At 44.9% G+C, this 19042-nt stretch overlaps 1 protein-coding gene across 3 annotated transcripts in view; it reads right to left on the bottom strand.

Annotated features, from left to right (window-relative positions):
- NRP2 (neuropilin 2) overlaps positions 1 to 19042 on the bottom strand; it is a 144416-nt gene that overhangs the window by 4890 nt on the left and 120484 nt on the right. For 2 of the 3 annotated variants that reach the window (XM_038748683.1, XM_038748685.1), the window contains exon 16: positions 1054 to 1113. In XM_038748683.1, coding sequence (XP_038604611.1) covers positions 1054 to 1113 — 60 coding nt within the window. The remainder of the gene's footprint in view (positions 1 to 1053; positions 1114 to 19042) is intronic. The other variant, XM_038748684.1, reaches the window with a different exon arrangement.

Genomic DNA, 19042 nt, shown 5'->3' with positions numbered 1-19042 from the left:
AATTCCCAATTTACAGATGAGAAAATTGAGGCACAGAGACTTTAAGCAACTTCCTCAAGGTCACACCAAAGGCAAGGGGCAGAGGCAGGATTCCAGATTCACCCAAGGGAAACCAGAAGACAGGTATCCGCCCGGAAGGTAGTTGCCTAAAGAGACTTTGTGTTCCTGATGGAGGCACTTTTGGTTAGAAACACAGGGTCCTCGGGGAACTAGCCTTACCTTGGAAGAACCCAAGACTAAATCTCTACTAGACATCCCTGTTGGAAGCACTAGAAGTTTTGCTTAAACAAGGAATGCTGAACTGGGTTTAGAGTAAGAATCAGTCTTCCGCTCTCCAGTGAAATTTCTGGTAAGCACTCATTTCTAAAACCGTGCTTGAAATCATCTAACAGGGTTAGGTTCGGAGCAGCTGCTCTGTAAACTACTCTTCTTGAGTAAGAAAATCAATCATGGTCAAAAGCTATTTCTGCCACATAAATATAAGTGCTGAGTTTCTTGGACATTGAGGTTGGGACCCAAAGGACTACAGGGATACCTGTGATTCCCCTACTCTAGTGTGAAAAAATAGTCACACATACGTTTGCTCAACTCTCCACACTTAAACTTAGCGGCGGGCTCTAGAAATGTGTCTGAAGTGGAAATACTGGCAAAAAAAACCATGGAAAAGAAGTTCCTTGTTATACATGCATGCTCTGCCTACAGTAGGTGTTCAAATGATACCATTGATTAATAATAATAATAATAATAATAATAAGACTATGGTATTTATTAAGTGCTTGCTATGCAACAAGCACTGTTCTAAGAACTGGGTTAGATACAAGGTAATCAGGTTGTTCCACATGGGGCTCACAGTCTTCATCACCATTTTACAGATGAGGTAATGGAGGCACAGAGAAGTTAAGTGACTTGCCCAAGATCACACAGCAGACAAGTGATGGAGCCGGGATTAGAACCTACATCCTCTGACTCCCAAGCCCATCCTCTTTCCACTAAGCCACGCTCCAGGCCAATTTACCATCAGAAAGTTGAAACACAAATTACATGAGTACTCACCATCATCTTCATCATCTTCATCTCCCATTTTTGGAATTCTGGGTATTTCTGGGATGCCTACTTGAAAAAAAAAGAGATGATTTTATAAAAAGTCCTGGAAATTATTGTTTGAAAGATGGATGAAGCCCCTGCAAGGTTTGCTCCATAGATATTTTCCTTCAGAGTGGCTTGGCAAATCATGTGTCACTTGTGTCTACATAATGGTTGTCATTGACTATCAACACCATCCTGGACCTCATCCTTAGAGCTTTCAGTAGCATCTTAGTGCTCATTACTCATCTCCATTATAACAGGCCCCACTTAGTCCAGGGCATTTCATCACCCCACATGTCTATGTCTTAGTGGATGTCAAGCATAAAGGCCTCCTTTCATTTGGATTTCAGACCAATTTAACCTAATTTAAGGAAGTTGTGCATCATCATTGTATGCTTTAATGTAAGAACTGACTTGGGAAGAAACTCTTATTGTCCATCCCTACCCACTCATTTCAGACTTACAGCTCTCATGTCTCTTGCTCAAGCTTGATTGGGGTTGATTTAATTCCCCCCAAGTAGAACCTATCTTTTTCATTTTAATGATAGCTTTTGAGTCTTTCTATTTACCATGCTACCTCTCATGTAAAGCATCACCCAGGAAAAGAAAGAGATCCAATGAAAATGACCTGCCCCAAATGGTGAAATGTTAAGAGTTTAAATCTGAGCCAGAAAAGAACACAACCCTATTTTCTCCAAATCTGGCAAGCTAATTACCTGAGCACTGGTGTTTCATTGGTGTCACCTCTGGGGATAAATGTTTGTGTGCACCTTTAAGAATTCAGTTCCATTTAGAATGTTTTTTTAGAATTTCTGCTTAGCTTTGTGAATGAGTGCCAGAGATTCAGGATTCCTTTTCTCTCAAAAAAGTTCAATTTCCCACAAGAGGAAAGAACACCACAGTTCCCCAGAGGAGCCTAAACTTCTATCGCCTCTTCACTATCAACAGAGAAAAATCTTAGCCACAAAAAAGCCAAATCGATGTTCAGTCCATCACTGCTGCAGCCCACAGCCTGGTCTTATCTCACAAGCTGTCCGGTTTATTACCAGTGCAAGACCATCTGTGTCTCTCACAGAAACTCCAAAAATTCCACCAAACTGTTTTTTCTGTTGGAGAGAGAGTAACGACCATCATCTTATCACTCAAGGGATCTCTCTTCTGAATCTCTATGACCACAAGTCAGTGAGTCCTTGCCACACCAATTCAAACCAATGGTCTATCCAGTTCGGTACTCTAACAGTGGCATCAAGGAACAGTTCAAAGAACAGTGTAATAACTGCCCTCGTGGCTGGAGATCTAACTTTTCCCTCTAATAATCCATCACTGAACCACTGTCCATGACTAGCTAGCCTTTTTGAGCATCTGAGATTTCCTAACTTCCCCCTGGTTGGCAGGGATTTGTTAGGAAAAGCAGGAAATTGTTTAAACCTTAAGGGGAACGAGCATCCATCTAGCACCTGTTGTGTGCAGAGCACTGTACTGTGCGCGCAGGAGAGTACAATAGATGGTAGACATGATCTCTGTCTTCAAGGAGCTTACAATCTAGCAAGAGAGAGAGAAGCTAAAATAATTTACATAGAGGACACAGGAAAAGGAATACGTACATAAGTGTTTTAACTGTAGGAGAGGTAAGTTGGTTTGCACGGAAGTATCACAGATGATTGGGCGTGCACAGGTCTATATGTTGTTTAGGAAGCAGTGTTTTCAGCAACACACTATTACTATTGTTTCATTAATTAAATGCTTACTATGTGTCAAACATTGTTTCCTGAAGTAGATACAAGTTAAGCAGGTCGAAAACAATCCCTGCTCCAGATGGGGCTCACGATCTAAGTAGGAGGGAGAACAGACATTGAACCTCCATTTTACAGATGAGGAAGTTGAGGCTCAGAAGTTAAATGACTTGCCCAAGGTGATCAGCAGACAAGTGGCAGACTCAGGGTTAGAACTCAGGTCCTCTGACTCCCAGGTTCGGTGCTCTTCCCATTAGGTCATGCTGCTTCTACTGCTTGGGGATCATGATGCCAGGAAACAGGACTTTTCTACTACCGTCCCCGAGCCCAAGAATCACTTTACAAATGGCCGGTCAGTCAGTCAACCACAGTTGTTGAGCACTTGCTGTGTGCTCGTTGTGGGCAGGGATTGTTTCTCTCTTTATATTACTGTACTGTACTTTCCCCAGTGCTTAGTACAGTGCTGTGCACACAGTAAGTGCTCAATAAATATGACTGAATGAATCATCACAGCCAATTTCCAACCCTGATGACCTGCATCTCCTGACTGTTTCAGGTAGATTGATAACCAAGGTTCCAACACTTCCTGTAGTAAACCAAAACCCTCCACTGCAGTGCCCTTCACCTTCATAATTCTTCATTCGGTTGCAAAGCAGATTGTTTACTTGGAATGAAGACATGAATGCAAGCAGACAAGAGGCAGGTGGTGTCTGTCATAAGACTCATAAACTGAATCGTGGGATCCAGTTTTCGAATCTGTTTTCATGCTAAATGATCAAACAGCTCTTTAGTTTGGAAAAAAAAAGGGAAAAGGAAAAAAACACAGCACAAAACATTTTCAGTAATCATTTTGGTAAAATATTCCCATTTCCTAATGCCTTCAGGGCTGACAGACATAGAACCCTGGCTGGGAATATGGACAGGAGTTGAACGATGAATGTCTTGCCAATGTAGTCTGGGCCAAATTCTGCTCCAGGTACTAAGCAGGCATTCACCATCAAAGTAAATGTGGGAGAAGGGAGATTGCTGGATTGCTGGACAATCAGGATTCCAGCAATAATAAATGATAAATGAACAACATTTATTAAGTGCTACTGTGTGTAGAGCACTGTACCTTAGTACCTTAGCACTGGGAAAGAATGAACAGGTGGGAATTAGACACAGTCCCTGTCCCACGGGGAGGCTCACAATCTAAAAATGAAATGGGGGAGACAGGACTAGTGACAGATACATAAGGATAGTGAATTAGATAATGTTATTGGAAGACTGCTCATTAAATCTGCTGGTTATGCAAAGTCACTGTTGGCCAGATACTTGGGAAAACTGGATTAAATTCAAAATTATTATTATTTTGGTTTTTGTTAAGCACTTACTATGTGCCAAGCACTGTTCTAAGCTCTGGGGTAAATACAAGGTAATAAGGTTGTCCCACATGGGGCTCACAGTCTTAATCCCCATTTTACAGATGAGGTAACGGAGGCACAGAGAAGTTGAGTTGCTTGCCCAAGGTTACACAGCATGCAAGTGGATGAGCCGGGATTAGAACCTTTGACCCCCTTTGACTCCCAAGTCCATGCTCTCTCCACTAAGCCACGCTGCTTCTCCTTGGCTAGAGAATAGATATTCAATAAGGAAAAGTTCCAATCACTTAGTAAAACAAACTGTGAATATTAGATAGAGCAGAACCGCCTTTGGGTAAGCGTGGCATAAAGGAACCTGGGGGAGTCATAGTCAACCTCGGGTTAAATAATGTTATCAACGGTAGCAGCAGAACATGTTTTGGAGATGGAGGCTCTTAAGGAGGGCTTTGAAGGGAACACCAGCAATGAATAATGGTTTTAAAAGTTACTGAAAAAAGCAGCACACCTAAAATCAGGGTGCATAAATAAAAGATTGAAAGCTCCTGAAAATAGGGATCATACCTCCCACCTCTACTGCACTCTCCCAATCACTTACCACAGTGTTCTGCGCAGAACAGGTGCTAAATAGATAATATTGACTGACTGAAAATATATTAGAGCTGTTGGATAATGTTCCTTAGGGGCCTGTACTGCTCCTACCTCAGTGAGAGCTCAGGATTCCATATGAGATCATGAGGTTGGAAGTGGGCTATAGAGAAGGTAGGTCAGTCCAAGGAAGAGTCACCAAAATAGCTCAAGAGTTTGGGATCTCAGCCCCATGAAGAAGGTCCCGCAGGCTTAGCGGAGACCAGAGAGGCCTGAAGGCCCTCTAAACAAGAGTCTTCTCAATGGTAAGGAGCAATGTTGCTCAATTTCCACTGAGAGACAATGGGTGGGACTGGTTTTTTCATTCATTCATTCATTCATTCATTCAATCGTATTTTTTGAGCGCTTACTGTGTACTAAGCGCTTGGGAAGTACAAGTTGGCAACATATAGAGACGGTCCCTACCCAACAACGGGCTCACAGTCTAGAAGGGGGAGACGGACAACAAAACAAAACCTATTAACAAAATAAAATAAATAGAATAGTAAATATGTACAAGTTAAATAGAGTAATAAATCTGTACAAACATATATACAGGTGCTGTAGGCAGGGGAAGGAGGTAGGGCGGGGGGGATGGGGAGGGGGAGAGGAAGGAGGGGGTTCATTCTAGGAAGGTCTCCTGGAGGAGGTGAGCTCTCAGTAGGGCTTTGAAGGGAGGAAGAGAGCTAGCTTGGCAGATGTGCAGAGGGAGGCCATTCCAGGCCCAGGAGATGACGTGGGCCGGGGGTCAATGGTGGGACAGGCGAGAACGAGGCACGGTGAGGAGGTGAGTGGTGGCAGAGGAGCAGAGGGTGCGGGCTGGGCTGTAGAAGGAAAGAAGGGAGGTGAGGTAGGAGGGGGCGAGGTGATGGACAGCCTTGAAGCCGAGAGTGAGGAGTTTTTGCCTGATGCGTAGGTTGACTGGTAGCCACTGGAGATTTTTGAGGAGGAGAGTAACATTTCTGTGGTAGGAGGACGGATTAATGAGGATGGGTCATCCCAGACACACACACAATCTCAATATCCAGCTGTTTTAAAGAAAAGAAGAGATGGATCTCCTTTTGGGTTGTCTAGGGGCAGGGAGATGGACAAATTGACCTTCTGAGGCCCCCTTAGTGAGTAGTGGCTCAATGGAAAGAGCACGGGCTTTGGAGTCAGAAGTCATGGGTTCAAATCCTGGCTCCGCCACTTGTCAGCTGTGTGACTGTGGGCAAGTCAGTTCACTTCTCTGGGCCTCAGTGACCTCATCTGGAAAATGGGGATTCGGACTGTGAGCCCCATGTGGGACAACCTGATTACCTTGTATCTACCCTAGCGCTTAGAACAGTGCTTGGCACATAGTAAGTGCTTAATAAATACCACTATTATTATTATTATTAAAGAGAGTCAACGCTCTGTTGTGTTGGGTGTGAGCGGTGCCACTAAGATTCTTGCTCTGGAGAAAGTCAAAGGCCATTTTCAGGGAAAGAAGTAAGAGCTAAAATCTTGACTTTGTTTTTCTCATAATCTCTTATCCCAGTAGTTTTGTTTCAATGAGTGAGAAGAGGAATAAAAAAGTATCAGTCTATCAACATTTTCAAAAGAGCACCTGTTCACTAAACCTTGAAGAAAGAATTGAAAACTGGAGGAGCCTTGCAAAAGAGAACTGTTATGCAGAAAGCAATTTACTAACCTTTTTCTCATTTCCCCTTGTTTGTTCAAGAGCTCTCTCATTCAATAGCCACTTGGCTGTATTTTCTATCAATCCTTAATACGTATTAAGAATCTTCTGGTGTGTTTCTAGTGGCTTCTAGTTGAAGCCACTGGAGTGAATGAGTTCTCCAAGGGAATGGGTGTAGACGAAGAATAGAAGGGGACTCAGAACTGAGCCTTGAAGGACCCCCAAAGTTAGGGGGTGGGAGGCAGAGGAGGGGCCTGCTGCGTGAACTTGGGCGAGTCATTTAATTTATCTGGGCCTCAGTAGCTTAATCTCTAAAACAGGGATTCAGTACCTGTTCTCCCCGCTACTTAACCTGTGAACTCCATGTGGGGTAATCTGTCTGTCAGATCTGATTAACTTGTATCTATCATAGCACCTAGAAATCACTTAAAAAATACCATAATGATGTTAATACCATATGCAGAGCACTGAACTAAGGCTGGGATTATACACAGACCCTGTACCTCAATGGGATCACAAACTATGAATGTAAGTGGTAGGGGAGGGGAGACCGGAGATGGAAACATTGGGAGCAGTAAAACACTAAAACATTAAAACAGCATAAGGGACAAGGACAAATACACAATACATAAGATAAAAACAAAAGTCAGGAGGAAGCTATGTTTGGAGGAGCAGAATTTCTCCTTGTGTTTCTGGGTCCATAGCGATTACTACACAGCCACTACCTAGATCAAGCTTGGGACCTGTTGCTGCTAGGGGCCCTGTGACTGGATCTGCTTGCTGTTTCTTCACACACACACACACACACACACACTCACACATGCTTTATCCCTTCCATCACCGTGACTGAGTGGTGATTATGACCACCGTGGTAGCCACATAATAATAATGATGGCATTTATTAAGCACTTACTATGTGCAAAGCACTGTTCTAAGCACTGGGGAGGTTACAAGGTGATCAGGTTGTCCCACGGGGGGCTCACAGTCTTCATCCCCATTTTACAGATGAGGGAACTGAGGCCCAGAGAAGTGAAGTGACTTGCCCAAAGTCACACAGCTGACAAGTGCAGAGCTGGGATTTGAACCCATTACCTCTGACTCCAAAGCCCGGGCTCTTTCCACTGAGCCACCTCATACTCATTCTGTGCCATAGTGGGGTCAGCAACAGAGGCAGCAGTAGTAGCCACATGGACTGAGCATGTATCATCATCAATCGTATTTATTGAGTGCTTACTGTGTGCAGAGCACTGTACTAAGCACTTGAACATGTACTACTTGCAGAGCACCATACTTGGGCACTCGAGAATATGCAAGACAAGTCAAAGATGCCATCCCTGCCCTCTAGGGGCTTCCAATCAAATGAAGCCCATACAGGGCAGCAAACCTGCCAACCCCGCCATCCTCATCACAGGAACTGTGGCTGTACCAGGGGCCCACTGGTCTTTGATTGTGACAGTATCCTGAAGCCTCAGTCAATCAATCTCTCAGCGTGAGAGTGTGGGAGCAGAAAAATTGACACCATGTCAAATTATTAAGAGTTTGAGTCCCATGTGGGACAGGGACTGTGTCCAACCTGATTAACTTGTATCTACCCCAATACTTAGAACAGTTCTTGGCACATAGTAAGTGTTTAACAAGTATCACAAGTATTATTTATTGAGAGCTTCCTGTGGGCAGAGCATTGTACTAAACATTTGGGAAACTACAATACAATTGAGTTGGTAGATGTGCCCTCCACCCCACAAGTCAGACTATCTTCCACTTATGTAACTGGGAACCAGTCAATCAATCAGGTTTCTGTCTGGAGCAAAGGGAAATCCAGAAAATCAATCAAAATCAAAATCAATCGATTCCAATCAATCAATAAAATCGATTAAGTGCTTAAACCATGCAGGATGCTGCACTAAGTGCTTGGTAGAGTATGCGAGTTAGTAGATAAAATACCATCCCTTAAGCATTTTATAATCTGGTTCTCTATTCTCTGTTTCATGAAGGTTGACTTTTCCTCCACTGGTCTTTCACTGTCAGGGGTTTGAACAGAAGAATAATAACTTGAGTCTACATCATTTTGTTTTGGCTTGTAGCATCAGTCTTTGTGGACTTGCCCTGACACTGTTTCATTTCCTTTCAGCGCTGTGATGTCTCCAAAGACATCATCACAAAATCGTCAGGAGAGTGGGAAGCCCCAGTACGAGTAAAGGGGAAAGCAAATTTACCACAAAATAGTATTTTTTTAAAAAAGTCCCCAGAAAGGTTATGATCAGTAGCAGTTTCAAACCCAGATGACTGGCTCATTTCAAAACATGAGGCAGGTTTGTTTACATTAAAGCATCACTTCCCTGCCAACTTGGGATCTTTCAATCAAAGGTGTGCTTTGGACAAGGAAAGGATAAAGAAGAAAAGACTCTAGCAGCCTGACAGTCAGGAATGGCAGGAACATCCAGGGAGCAGACTGTTTTTCCAGGAATGGCCCAGAATACTCAGGCAAGGGGATCAAGATGTAAACTGTAGGGCTTTTTCCAGAAAAAAACCCCCCAAAACTAAGCTCCTTGAGGGCAGGGTTCTTATCTACCAACTCTGTTGTATTATATTCTCCTAAGTACTTAGTACAGTGCTCTACACACAATAAGCAAATAACAGTAATAATAAATTGTGGTATTTGTTAAGTGCTTATTATATGTCAAGCACTGGGGAAAATACAAGATAATCATGTCAGACATAGTCTCTGTCTCCATAGGACTCACAATTTAATTAAGAAGGAGAATAGGTATTGAATCCCCATTTTACAGATGAGGTAAGAGGCACAGAGAAATTAAAAGTAGCTTGCCAAGGTCACATACGAGGCATATGGCAGTCCTGGGATTAGCAGAGAAGCAGCGTGGTTTAGCAGCAAGAGCACAGATTTAGGAGTCAGAGGACGTGGGTTCTAGTCCCGGCTCCACCTCTTGTCTGCTGTGTGATCTTGGGCAAGCCACTTAACTTCTCTGTGCATCAGTGACTTCATCTGTAAAGTGGGGATTAAGACTGTGAACCCCATGTGGGACAACCTGATTACCTTGTATCTACCCCAGTGCTTAGAACAGTGCTTGGCACATAGCACTTAACAAATACCATTATTACTGTTATTATCATTAGAACACAGGTCCTCTGACCCCAAGCTCACCTCACACTCTTTTGCTTTACCATGCTGCTTCTAAAAATACCACTGACTGACAGACTGATTGATTGTCTCCCCTAGACTTTAGGGGAAACAATTCTATAATGCTTAGGGCAGAGCTGACATTATCATCAGGGTTGAAAATAGCCAAAGCATTAGTATATGCATGTGCAGCAAACCTCTCCCCACCACCCTCCAAAAAAGCTGAAACATCAACCCTAACCAGTCCATTTAACACCAAGGACAAGAATGTCAAAGAGGGAAAACACCACACCATTCCACTCAGCATCCTCTGGGAATGTAAAAGCCTAAAAATTTCTGCCTGTCCATCTTCCCTTTTAGACCAAAAGTTCCTTTCAGGCAGGATCTGTGTCTTTTCATTCTATTATAGTCCCTCAAGTGTCTTGTAATAAAATAAATTTAAATTTGGTATTTGTCAAGGGCTTACTATGTGCAAAGCACTGTTCTAAGTGCTGGGGAGGATACAAGGTGATCAGGTTGTCCCATGTGGGGCTCACAATCTTAATTCCCATTTTACAGATGAGGTAACTGGGGCACAGAGAAATTAAGTGACTTGCCCAAAGTCACACAGCTGACAAACAGCAGATTCAGGATTTGAACCCATGACCTCTGACTCCCAAGCCCGGGCTCTTTCCACACTGCTTCTCAATGCCAGTGTTCTTGATATAGTAGGCTCTCAATCAATACTACTAAATGAGTGAATGAAATTGCCCATTTTAAAGATGTCAACCAAGACAAAGGGAGGTTCAGTGTCCTGTCAGCAAAATACACCAAAAATCAGAACCCAAATGTCCTAGATGTCTTTGCAGAATGCACTAATCAATACAGGAAATAATTAGCCAGTGATTTGAGTGGTGGGACGAGCCCTCGACCATCTGGTTACATTAATGAACTATTCGAAGAAAATTTTCCAGAATATATCCAGAGAAGCAGCATGGCTTAGTGGAAAGAGCATGGGCTTGGGAGGTGGAGAATGTGGGTTCTAATCCCAGTTCCGTCACTTGTCTGCCATGTGACCTTGGAGAGTCACTTAACTTCTCTGGGCCTCAGTTCCCTCCTCTGTAAAATGAGGATTAAGACTGTGAGCCCCACGTGGGACAACCTGATTACTTTGTATCTACCCCAGTGCTTAGAACAGCGCTTGGCACATAGTAAGCACTTAACAAATACCATTATTATTATCATTATATCTTTTTTTCTGAATTTCCCTTTGCTCCAGAAAGCAACCTGATGGATTTCAGTGCTGTTTTATCTGCCCTCTGCTCCTGTTGATGCCAGCTGCCTGTGCCTGGAGTGAAAGACATGGCATCCAAAGGTACTTGATGGCTACATGGGCCATGCACCTGAGCTCATTAGATTGAAAACTCCTCATGACTTTTACTTCTTTCTACTTTCCCAAGTGCTTAGGACAGACTAGACCACAAGTTCATTATGGCAGGGCTAATTTTGCTGAAATGTACTCTTCCAAGCACTTAGCACAGTGTTCTGCACATAGTAAATGCCCGATAAATACTAATGATTGATTAATTGATTGGCAGTGTGTTGCTCTTAGTAGATGCACAGTAAATGCTATTACTACTATTACTCAGAATGGGATGTGTGGTTTTTGGCCCCTTTGACAAAATACTCCCTCCTTCACACGACCCCTCCCCAACCCCTGCAAAGTCTCTGGAGGTGAATCTACATGTAATTCCAGTACTCCAGAAAAATCTCATCAAATCCAAATAGAGCTCAGTCCCAACGTATTCTGGATGCTGTCCAACTTTCCAATCTTTACTCAAATCCCCAGGTTCACACAGGGCCATTTCCTCAGCAGGGATTTGGAGCTTCGTGGTACCCCAAAATGAGGGATGACTGAGGGTGTGGGGAGCTGTTCCTCAGAGTCTCCAACTATTGAACGAGCCAGAAGTTCATTTGAGAATCAAAACTTGGCCAAATCTTCTCTGTCAGAACGTTAGGTCACTGTGGGAACCCCTAGCTGAGTTTGGCTCCGATTTACACGATTCTACTGGGAAACCCTTTATCATCATTTCCAATCTCCTGGTTTCTAGCCACGGCTTCGCAGGGTCAGAACTGGAGGATGAGAGATGCAAGGAGCCAGAGAGTTCCTACAGGGGCCGAGGAGGCCACACCAACACAGATCATCTCTTGACCCAAGGAGGACCCGGTCACCAGCCCCAGTAACAGCTCTGTTAAGGCCAGGAGTTCCTGCTAAAAGGCAGAATTGGAGGCTTCAGACTGTCCTCTTCAGGCCTCTCTGGGATGTCCTCCCCTGCTGCCTACCTTTTTGGGGCCCTGGGCCCTGGTGATGGGCAGCCAGGGATAGAAGCCGGACTCAGCCCTTGCTTGAGTCCACCCAGCGACCCAAGTCCTGCACCCCATCTAGCTAACATGATCTGTCCAGTTCCAAGTGTTTTCAAATGCAAGAAAGCTTGACCTGGGTTCAAGATTGGCTTTGAATCACTCGATTTGACTTTAAGACACTCAATCAGCTCTCCCTCTCCTACTTAAACCTTGTTCACCCCCCACTACAACCCAGCTTGTATACTTGGCTTCTCTAACAACAACCTATTCACTGTCCCTCCATCTTCTCTCTCACCACTGACTCCTTGCCCACATCCTCCCTCTGGCCTGGAACTCTCTCCCACTTCATATCAGACAGACCCCCCTTCCACTTTCCCCATCTTCAAAGCCCTACTAAAATCATATTTTCTCCAAAAAGCCTTCCCCGGTTAACCTCTCATTTCCCCACCCTTTTTTCCCTCCCTTCTTTGTCACCTATGCACTTGGGTCTATGCCCTTTAAGCACTTTGATACTCAGACAACCCCCAGCCCCACAGTATTTATGCACATTTCCTTATACTCTGCTGCTTCCCCTTCTGTAGTTCATTTTAATGTTTATCTCTCCCTCAAGACTGTAAACTCCTACTGGCCTCAAAGCTCTCCATCACCTTGCCCCTTCCTACCTCACCTCCCTTCTCTCATTCTACAGCTCAGCCCACACCCTCTGCTCCTCTGGTGCCGCTGATCAATCAATCAATCAATCATATTTATTGAGCACTTACTGTGAGCAGAGCACTGTACTAAGCGCTTGGGAAGTACAAGTTGGCAACATATAGAGACAGTCCCTACCCAACAGTGGGCTCACAGTCTTCTCACGGCCTCGTCCTCACCTGTCCCACCATCGACCCCCGGCCCACGTCCTACCTCTGGCCTGGAATGCCCTCCCTCCTCACATCCGCCAAACTAGCCCACTTCCCCCCTTCAAAACCCTACTGAAAGCTCACCTCCCCCAGGAGGCCTTCCCAGACTAAGCCCCTCTTTTCCTCTGCTCCTCCTCCCCTCCCCATCGGGCCCTGACTCACTCCCTCTGCTCTACTCCCTCACCGCCCACAGCACTTGCATATATGTACATGTTTATTATTCTATTTATTTTATTAATGATGCATATATAGCTATAATTATATTTATATTGATGCTATTGATGCCTGTTTACTTGTTTTGCTGTCTGTCTCCCCTCTTCTGGACTGTGAGCCCGTTGTTGGGCAGGGATTATCTCTGTTGCTGAATTGTACTTTCCAAGTGTTTAGTACAGTGCTCAGCACACAGAAAGTGCTCAATAAATATGCTTGAATGAATAAATGAATATTCTCTCAACTGCTTGGTACATTACTTTGCATGCAGTAAACACTGTAGCTCAGTGGAAAGAGCCTGGGCTTTGGAGTCAGAGGTCATGGGTTCAAATCCAGGCCTCACCACTTGTCAGCTGTGTGACTTTGGGCAAGCCACTTCACTTCTCTGTGCCTCAGTTCCCTCATCTGTAAAATGGGGATTAAGACTGTGAGCCCCCTGTGGGACAACCTGATCACCTTGTAACCTCCCCAGCACTTAGAACAGTGCTTTGCACGTAGTAAGCACTTAATAAATGCCAGCATTATTATTATTGTTATTATTACTATTGATTACATGATTCATTATGGTTGAGAGCTGAGGCATTATTACCAGTTAGTTTTACTCGAATCCCTACGAGGATGAAGCTAGGGAAGAGTGTTCACTTTTGTCTCAAAAAGTAGAGGCAGTGAGCCAAGGTAATGTCATCTTCATTCTTAAAGAGGTGACCGACTGTCTTCCATTTCTCCTGAGGAAGGATTTTGGGAGGCATTACGGTCTAGACGAAAGATCATGGGACTGGGAGTCTGAATATGGGGATTCTAATCCTGGCTCTGCCTCTGCCTGCTGTGTTACCCTGGGCAGGCCAACTTCTCTGTGCCTCATTTTCCTCATCTGTAAAATGGGGACTCATCGTCTGTTCTCCTTCCTACTTAGGTTGTGAGCCCCAGGTGGGACAAGGACAGTGACCAGTTTGATCATTTCGTACTTGCCACTGAGCTTAGCATGGGGCTTGCCACATAGATTGAGGGCAGGGAATATGTCTACCAACTCTATTGGACTGTACTTAAGAAGCAGCACGGCCTAGTGGAAAGATCATGGACCTGGAAATCGGAGGACCTGGGTCCAAATCCCAGCTTCACCACTTGTCTGCTGTGTGACCTTCGGTAAGTGACTTCACTTCTCTGTGCCTCCGTTCTCTCATCTGCAAAACAGGGATTCAATATCTTCTAGACTGTGAGCCTGATGTGAGCAGGGATTGTCTCTATTTGTTGCTGAATTGTACTCTCCAAACACTTAATACAGTGCTCTGCACACAGTAAACGCTCAATAAATACATGTCCCTCCTGCGCAGACTGTGACCTGATTATCTTGAATTTGCCCCCGCACTTAGTGCAGTGCTTAACACCCACAGCAAGTGCTTAACAAATACCCCAATTGTTATTATTACTTTCCTCAGCGCTTAGTTCAGTGCTCTGTGCACAACAAATGCTCAATAAATATCATGAATTGATTGATAGTAAGCATTTAACAAATATCAATACCATTATTTTGGAGAGAAAGGCTGACTTCAGCAGGAAGAATTTAAGTCAGATTGAAAAATGAACTGCCAGGCAGTGAGGGTGGTTCAACTCCGGGAAGGGTTCCAGGAGGAAGTTGTGCAATTTCTTTTCCTTTAAAGGAATTCCTGATCACAGGGCTGAGGTTCACTGTCTGGGTGGTCTAGGCAGATCTCCAGAGAGAAGCAAAAGACCTCTTCAAGCCCGACCCGATCCGGTTACCAGGTGACCCAGTAGCTACTCTCCCGGCAGACCCAGTACCCAAAAGGAGGAATTCAAAATGGAGAAGTCTCGCTGACAGCGGGAGATCCTCACAATCAGTGGTTGGGACTTCAGGCCCATTTCCCCTTAGGGTTTTGCTTCCCCCATAAGAAAGAAGCCTCTAGAGAACCATGGCTCTGAAAGATGTTTTCACAGGACCCCACTCCAGGTAGCAGCCTGGTTGTGTCTTGGAGGCCACAAGTATCCCCTGGATTTCTAAAGCTTTGGACCAATTGGTGCGAAGTGATGGGCAGCAGCAGCTTCAACTCAGAGAAGGGAGAGTTGGTATTTGCCTGTTGGCCTATTATGGGCAGTCTATGCCACTTCCTCACCGTACCTCGTTCTCGCCTGTCCCGCCATCGACCCCCGGCCCACGTCATCCCCTGGGCCTGGAATGCCCTCCCTCTGCCCATCCACCAAGCTAGCTCTCTTCCTCCCTTCAAGGCCCTACTGAGAGCTCACCACCTCCAGGAGGCCTTCCCAGACTGAGCCCCTTCTTTCCTCCCCCCCTCGTCCCCCTCTCCATCCCCCCATCTTACCTCCTTCCCTTCCCCACAGCACCTGTATGTATGTATATATGTTTGTACATATTTATTACTCTATTTATTTATTTATTTATTTTGCTTGTACATATCTATTCTATTTATTTTATTTTGTTAGTATGTTTGGTTTTGTCTCCCCCTTTTAGACTGTGAGCCCACTGTTGGGTAGGGACTGTCTCTATATGTTGCCAATTTGTACTTCCCAAGCGCTTAGTACAGTGCTCTGCACACAGTAAGCGCTCAATAAATATGATTGATTGATTGATTGATTCCTCCCTGGAGGGAATCTTTGAAGGAGGAAGAGGGCATATTTAAGCCCCTGTTCTCTTCTCCCCAGGCACACTCTGGCCAGGGACAAACCCTATCCTTTCACAGAGCACTGGATTTTACTGACACTGAAAGACTAGCTTTATTGTGACACTTTCTGAGGCACCTGGGAAATGGAAGGCCTCCTCACTCAAGGGACAAGTCAAGGGCTCCCAAAATGAGTCGACTCCAACTCCTTTACTTGCTTTCTTCTCTGCCAGGCGCCAGTTAACATGGCCTAGTGGATATAGCATGGGCCTACTAGTCAGAAGGATCTGGGTTCTAATTCTAGCTCCTCCACTTGTCTGCCTCATTTGTAAAAGGGGATTTAGGCTGTGAGCCCCACGTGGGACCGGGACTGTGTCCAATCTCATTTATTTGTATCTACCCCAGCACTCAAAACAGTGCTTGGCACATAGTAAGCACTTAATGAGTTCCATAATTATTCTTATTACCAACCGTTCCCAAAGCTGGCTTCAGGCTTTTGGCCACGGGACAAAAAATTACCTCTCTCCATTAAGCAGTGTTTGATGATAACATCATTCATCAGCCTAAATCCCCCAAAGTACAGCATTTCTCCAGGGGAGACCCCCGACTCCCCCCTCCTTGGTCCAGAGCCATGGCGGACCGCTCTGGAGCCCCTGTTGACACAGGCGAAGCTCCCGACTTGGGTGGAGAGAGGCTGGTGGATTTTGAAGATTCAATTAGCACCTCACCCTTTGACTTTGCACCCTGAGATGCCTGCCTCATTTTCTTTCTGTTTGAAGCTGGCTCTGCCAATCTCCCAGAAAGGATGGGAATTTCTGGACTGGCACTGCCTGAAAAGTCAAAAACATTCCCCCTTACCCTTTTTTTTTCAGCCTTTCTAAAGATGTGAAGGAATAGCAGAAGCAACAGCAGCAGCAGTAAAAGCTTCTGTTGTAGACAGGCTAAAGCTGTACCGCTCCAGCTATAAAACACAGCTTGAGGAGCAGAGGCAGCAGGGGAACAGGCTGCTAATCCAGAAACTTCTCCAGCTGCTGAATATACTACTTTGGAAGAGGTAACCAGACACTCAGTTTGCTCCCTGTGTCTGCCTCATAATTATTATCAAAATCAATTGTACCGGGGCGAACGATGACATTTTATGCTAAGTGGGCACTTTTGCAGTGGCTCCTGTATGTAGCTGGGAAATGTGTCATCGCTTAGGAAAATAAGATACCTTATTATTTCAATATTAGTCCCTGCCCAGAATCCTTCCTTGTGGAGCTTGGTTAGCCCAGGACAAGAGATGACTTTCAACCCTTTAGAGCTTAGCAGGCAAAATCAGAGTAAACTCTACAAAGACAGCACATTTCCAAGTAACACCCTCTCAGACAGTCTTCCCCTAAACTATGCCCCTAGAGTCCTGGTCAGCAGCTTAGACATTCTGAGTGCTTGGCAGAAACTCTGAAATGCAGATAGGTAGATGTGCCCACATGTTGAGAGCGAGAGGGCTCACGGCTGGTTAGCTCCGCTTTTGTCTGAGTGTAAAATGTGACAAGAGATCGACATGGAGGTGAACAATTGAAATAACAGCTTTGCCTCTTGTTGCCTTGCCTCCATCTCTGTAGGTAATTTCACACAATAAAGGCTTTGCACATCACCCTAATCAATTAATCAATCAACTGTTGGCATTTATTGAGTGTCGGATGAGTGCAAAGCACTGTATTAAACACTTGGAGAGCGCAGCAGAAGCAAGACATGGTTTCCCTGCCCTCGGGGAGCTTACCATGTGGTGGGAGCGAACTCCCTAAGCAGTGGATCCTATCCACCTATGGCCTTCAGGTCCCCAGGTGAGGGCCTGAAGAGCAAAGCAGCTCACCAAGGCCAGACCCCTCTCCTCAGTTCCTGAAAGTCACAGTCCTCCAGACCTGGGATAGGAAACGGTGGGCACAAGCCCAAGGAATCTTGTTTGGGCCCTGAGGAAGCTCAAGAGTCTCTCTGACTCACCGGAATATTGAAGCTGCAGCAAAACACTCTGACCTACCTTCAAAGAATGTTTTATATGAAATGATTAGTAGAAAACATAAATGAATAACAGAGAGACAGCATGATTCCCCTCAGCCTCCCCTTGCCCCTTCTCCAACCCCGTACAGTGCCTGGCACCTAGTAAGCGCCAGTTGTCAGCTGTGTGACTTTGGGCAAGTCACTTGACTTCTCTGTGCCTCAGTCACCTCATCTGTAAAATGGGGATTGAGACTGTGAGCCCCATGTTGGACAACCTGATCACCTTGTATCCTCCCCAGCGCTTAGAACAGTGCTTTGCACATAGTAAGCGCTTAACAAATGCCATCATTATTATTATTATTATTATGACCCCTCTCTGAAGAAAGCCAAATGGAAATCATTCTTTATCAATCTATCCTGTAGTAGTAACAATAACTATGGAATGTGTGAAGTATTTTGTGCCAAGTATTGTACTAAGTCTGGGGTAGATACAAGATAAGCAGCCTGAACACAGTCTCTATCTCACATGGGGCTCACAGTCTCGGTGGGAGGGAGAACAGGTACTGAATCCTCATTTTAGGGAGGAGAAAATGGAGGCACAGAGTAGTTATGTGACTTGCCCAGAGTCACACAGCAGGCACATGGAAGAGCTGGGATTAGAACGCATTTGCTCTTTCCACTAGGCCCCATTACCTCTCAGTATTAATTGAGCACTTCTCTCTGCAGACATTGTCAAACACAAGCTCTGAGGAATTGGCATTCAAATCTAAGTAAGCATTAAGACAGGAATATTAACTGTCATTCACTTCTGAGGGAGGGGACTGATTGTGATTCTCTCACACCAAAAGAAGGAAGGGCTTCAGTCTGGTCACAAAAACACGGGGACTAAGAACTTGCAAAAAGAAATTGATACTAGTGCCAGGGGTTTGCTCAATGTCCTCTGTACTCTCTTGTCCCTGCCAATCATGTTCTCTCCAGGGCAGCAATGAGGAAGTAGATGAGAAGGAGGTGGAGGAGCTGAAAGGAGACTAAGCCCCACTTTTCCTCATCTCCCACTCCCTTCTGTATCACCCTGACTCACTCCCTTTACTCTTTCCCCCCTCCCCATCCCTCAGCACTTATGTATATATCTGCAATTGTATGTATTTATATTGATGCCTTGTTTACTTGTATTGATGTCTGCCTCCCCCCACCTCTAGACTATGAGTTTGTTATGGGCAGGGATTGCCTCTCTTTATTGCTGTATTGTACTTTCTCAAGCGCTTAGTACTGTGCTCTGCACACAATAAGTACTCAATAAATACAACTGAATGAATTAATGAATGATATGTGGAAGCCTGATTCATGGCTGTTTGTTGGATCCTGAAAAGCATT

This window comes from Tachyglossus aculeatus, chromosome 7 (genome assembly GCF_015852505.1).
Source record: "Tachyglossus aculeatus isolate mTacAcu1 chromosome 7, mTacAcu1.pri, whole genome shotgun sequence".
Classification (NCBI taxonomy): Eukaryota; Metazoa; Chordata; class Mammalia; order Monotremata; family Tachyglossidae; genus Tachyglossus; species Tachyglossus aculeatus.
This window is presented reverse-complemented; position numbering and strand designations above follow the sequence as displayed.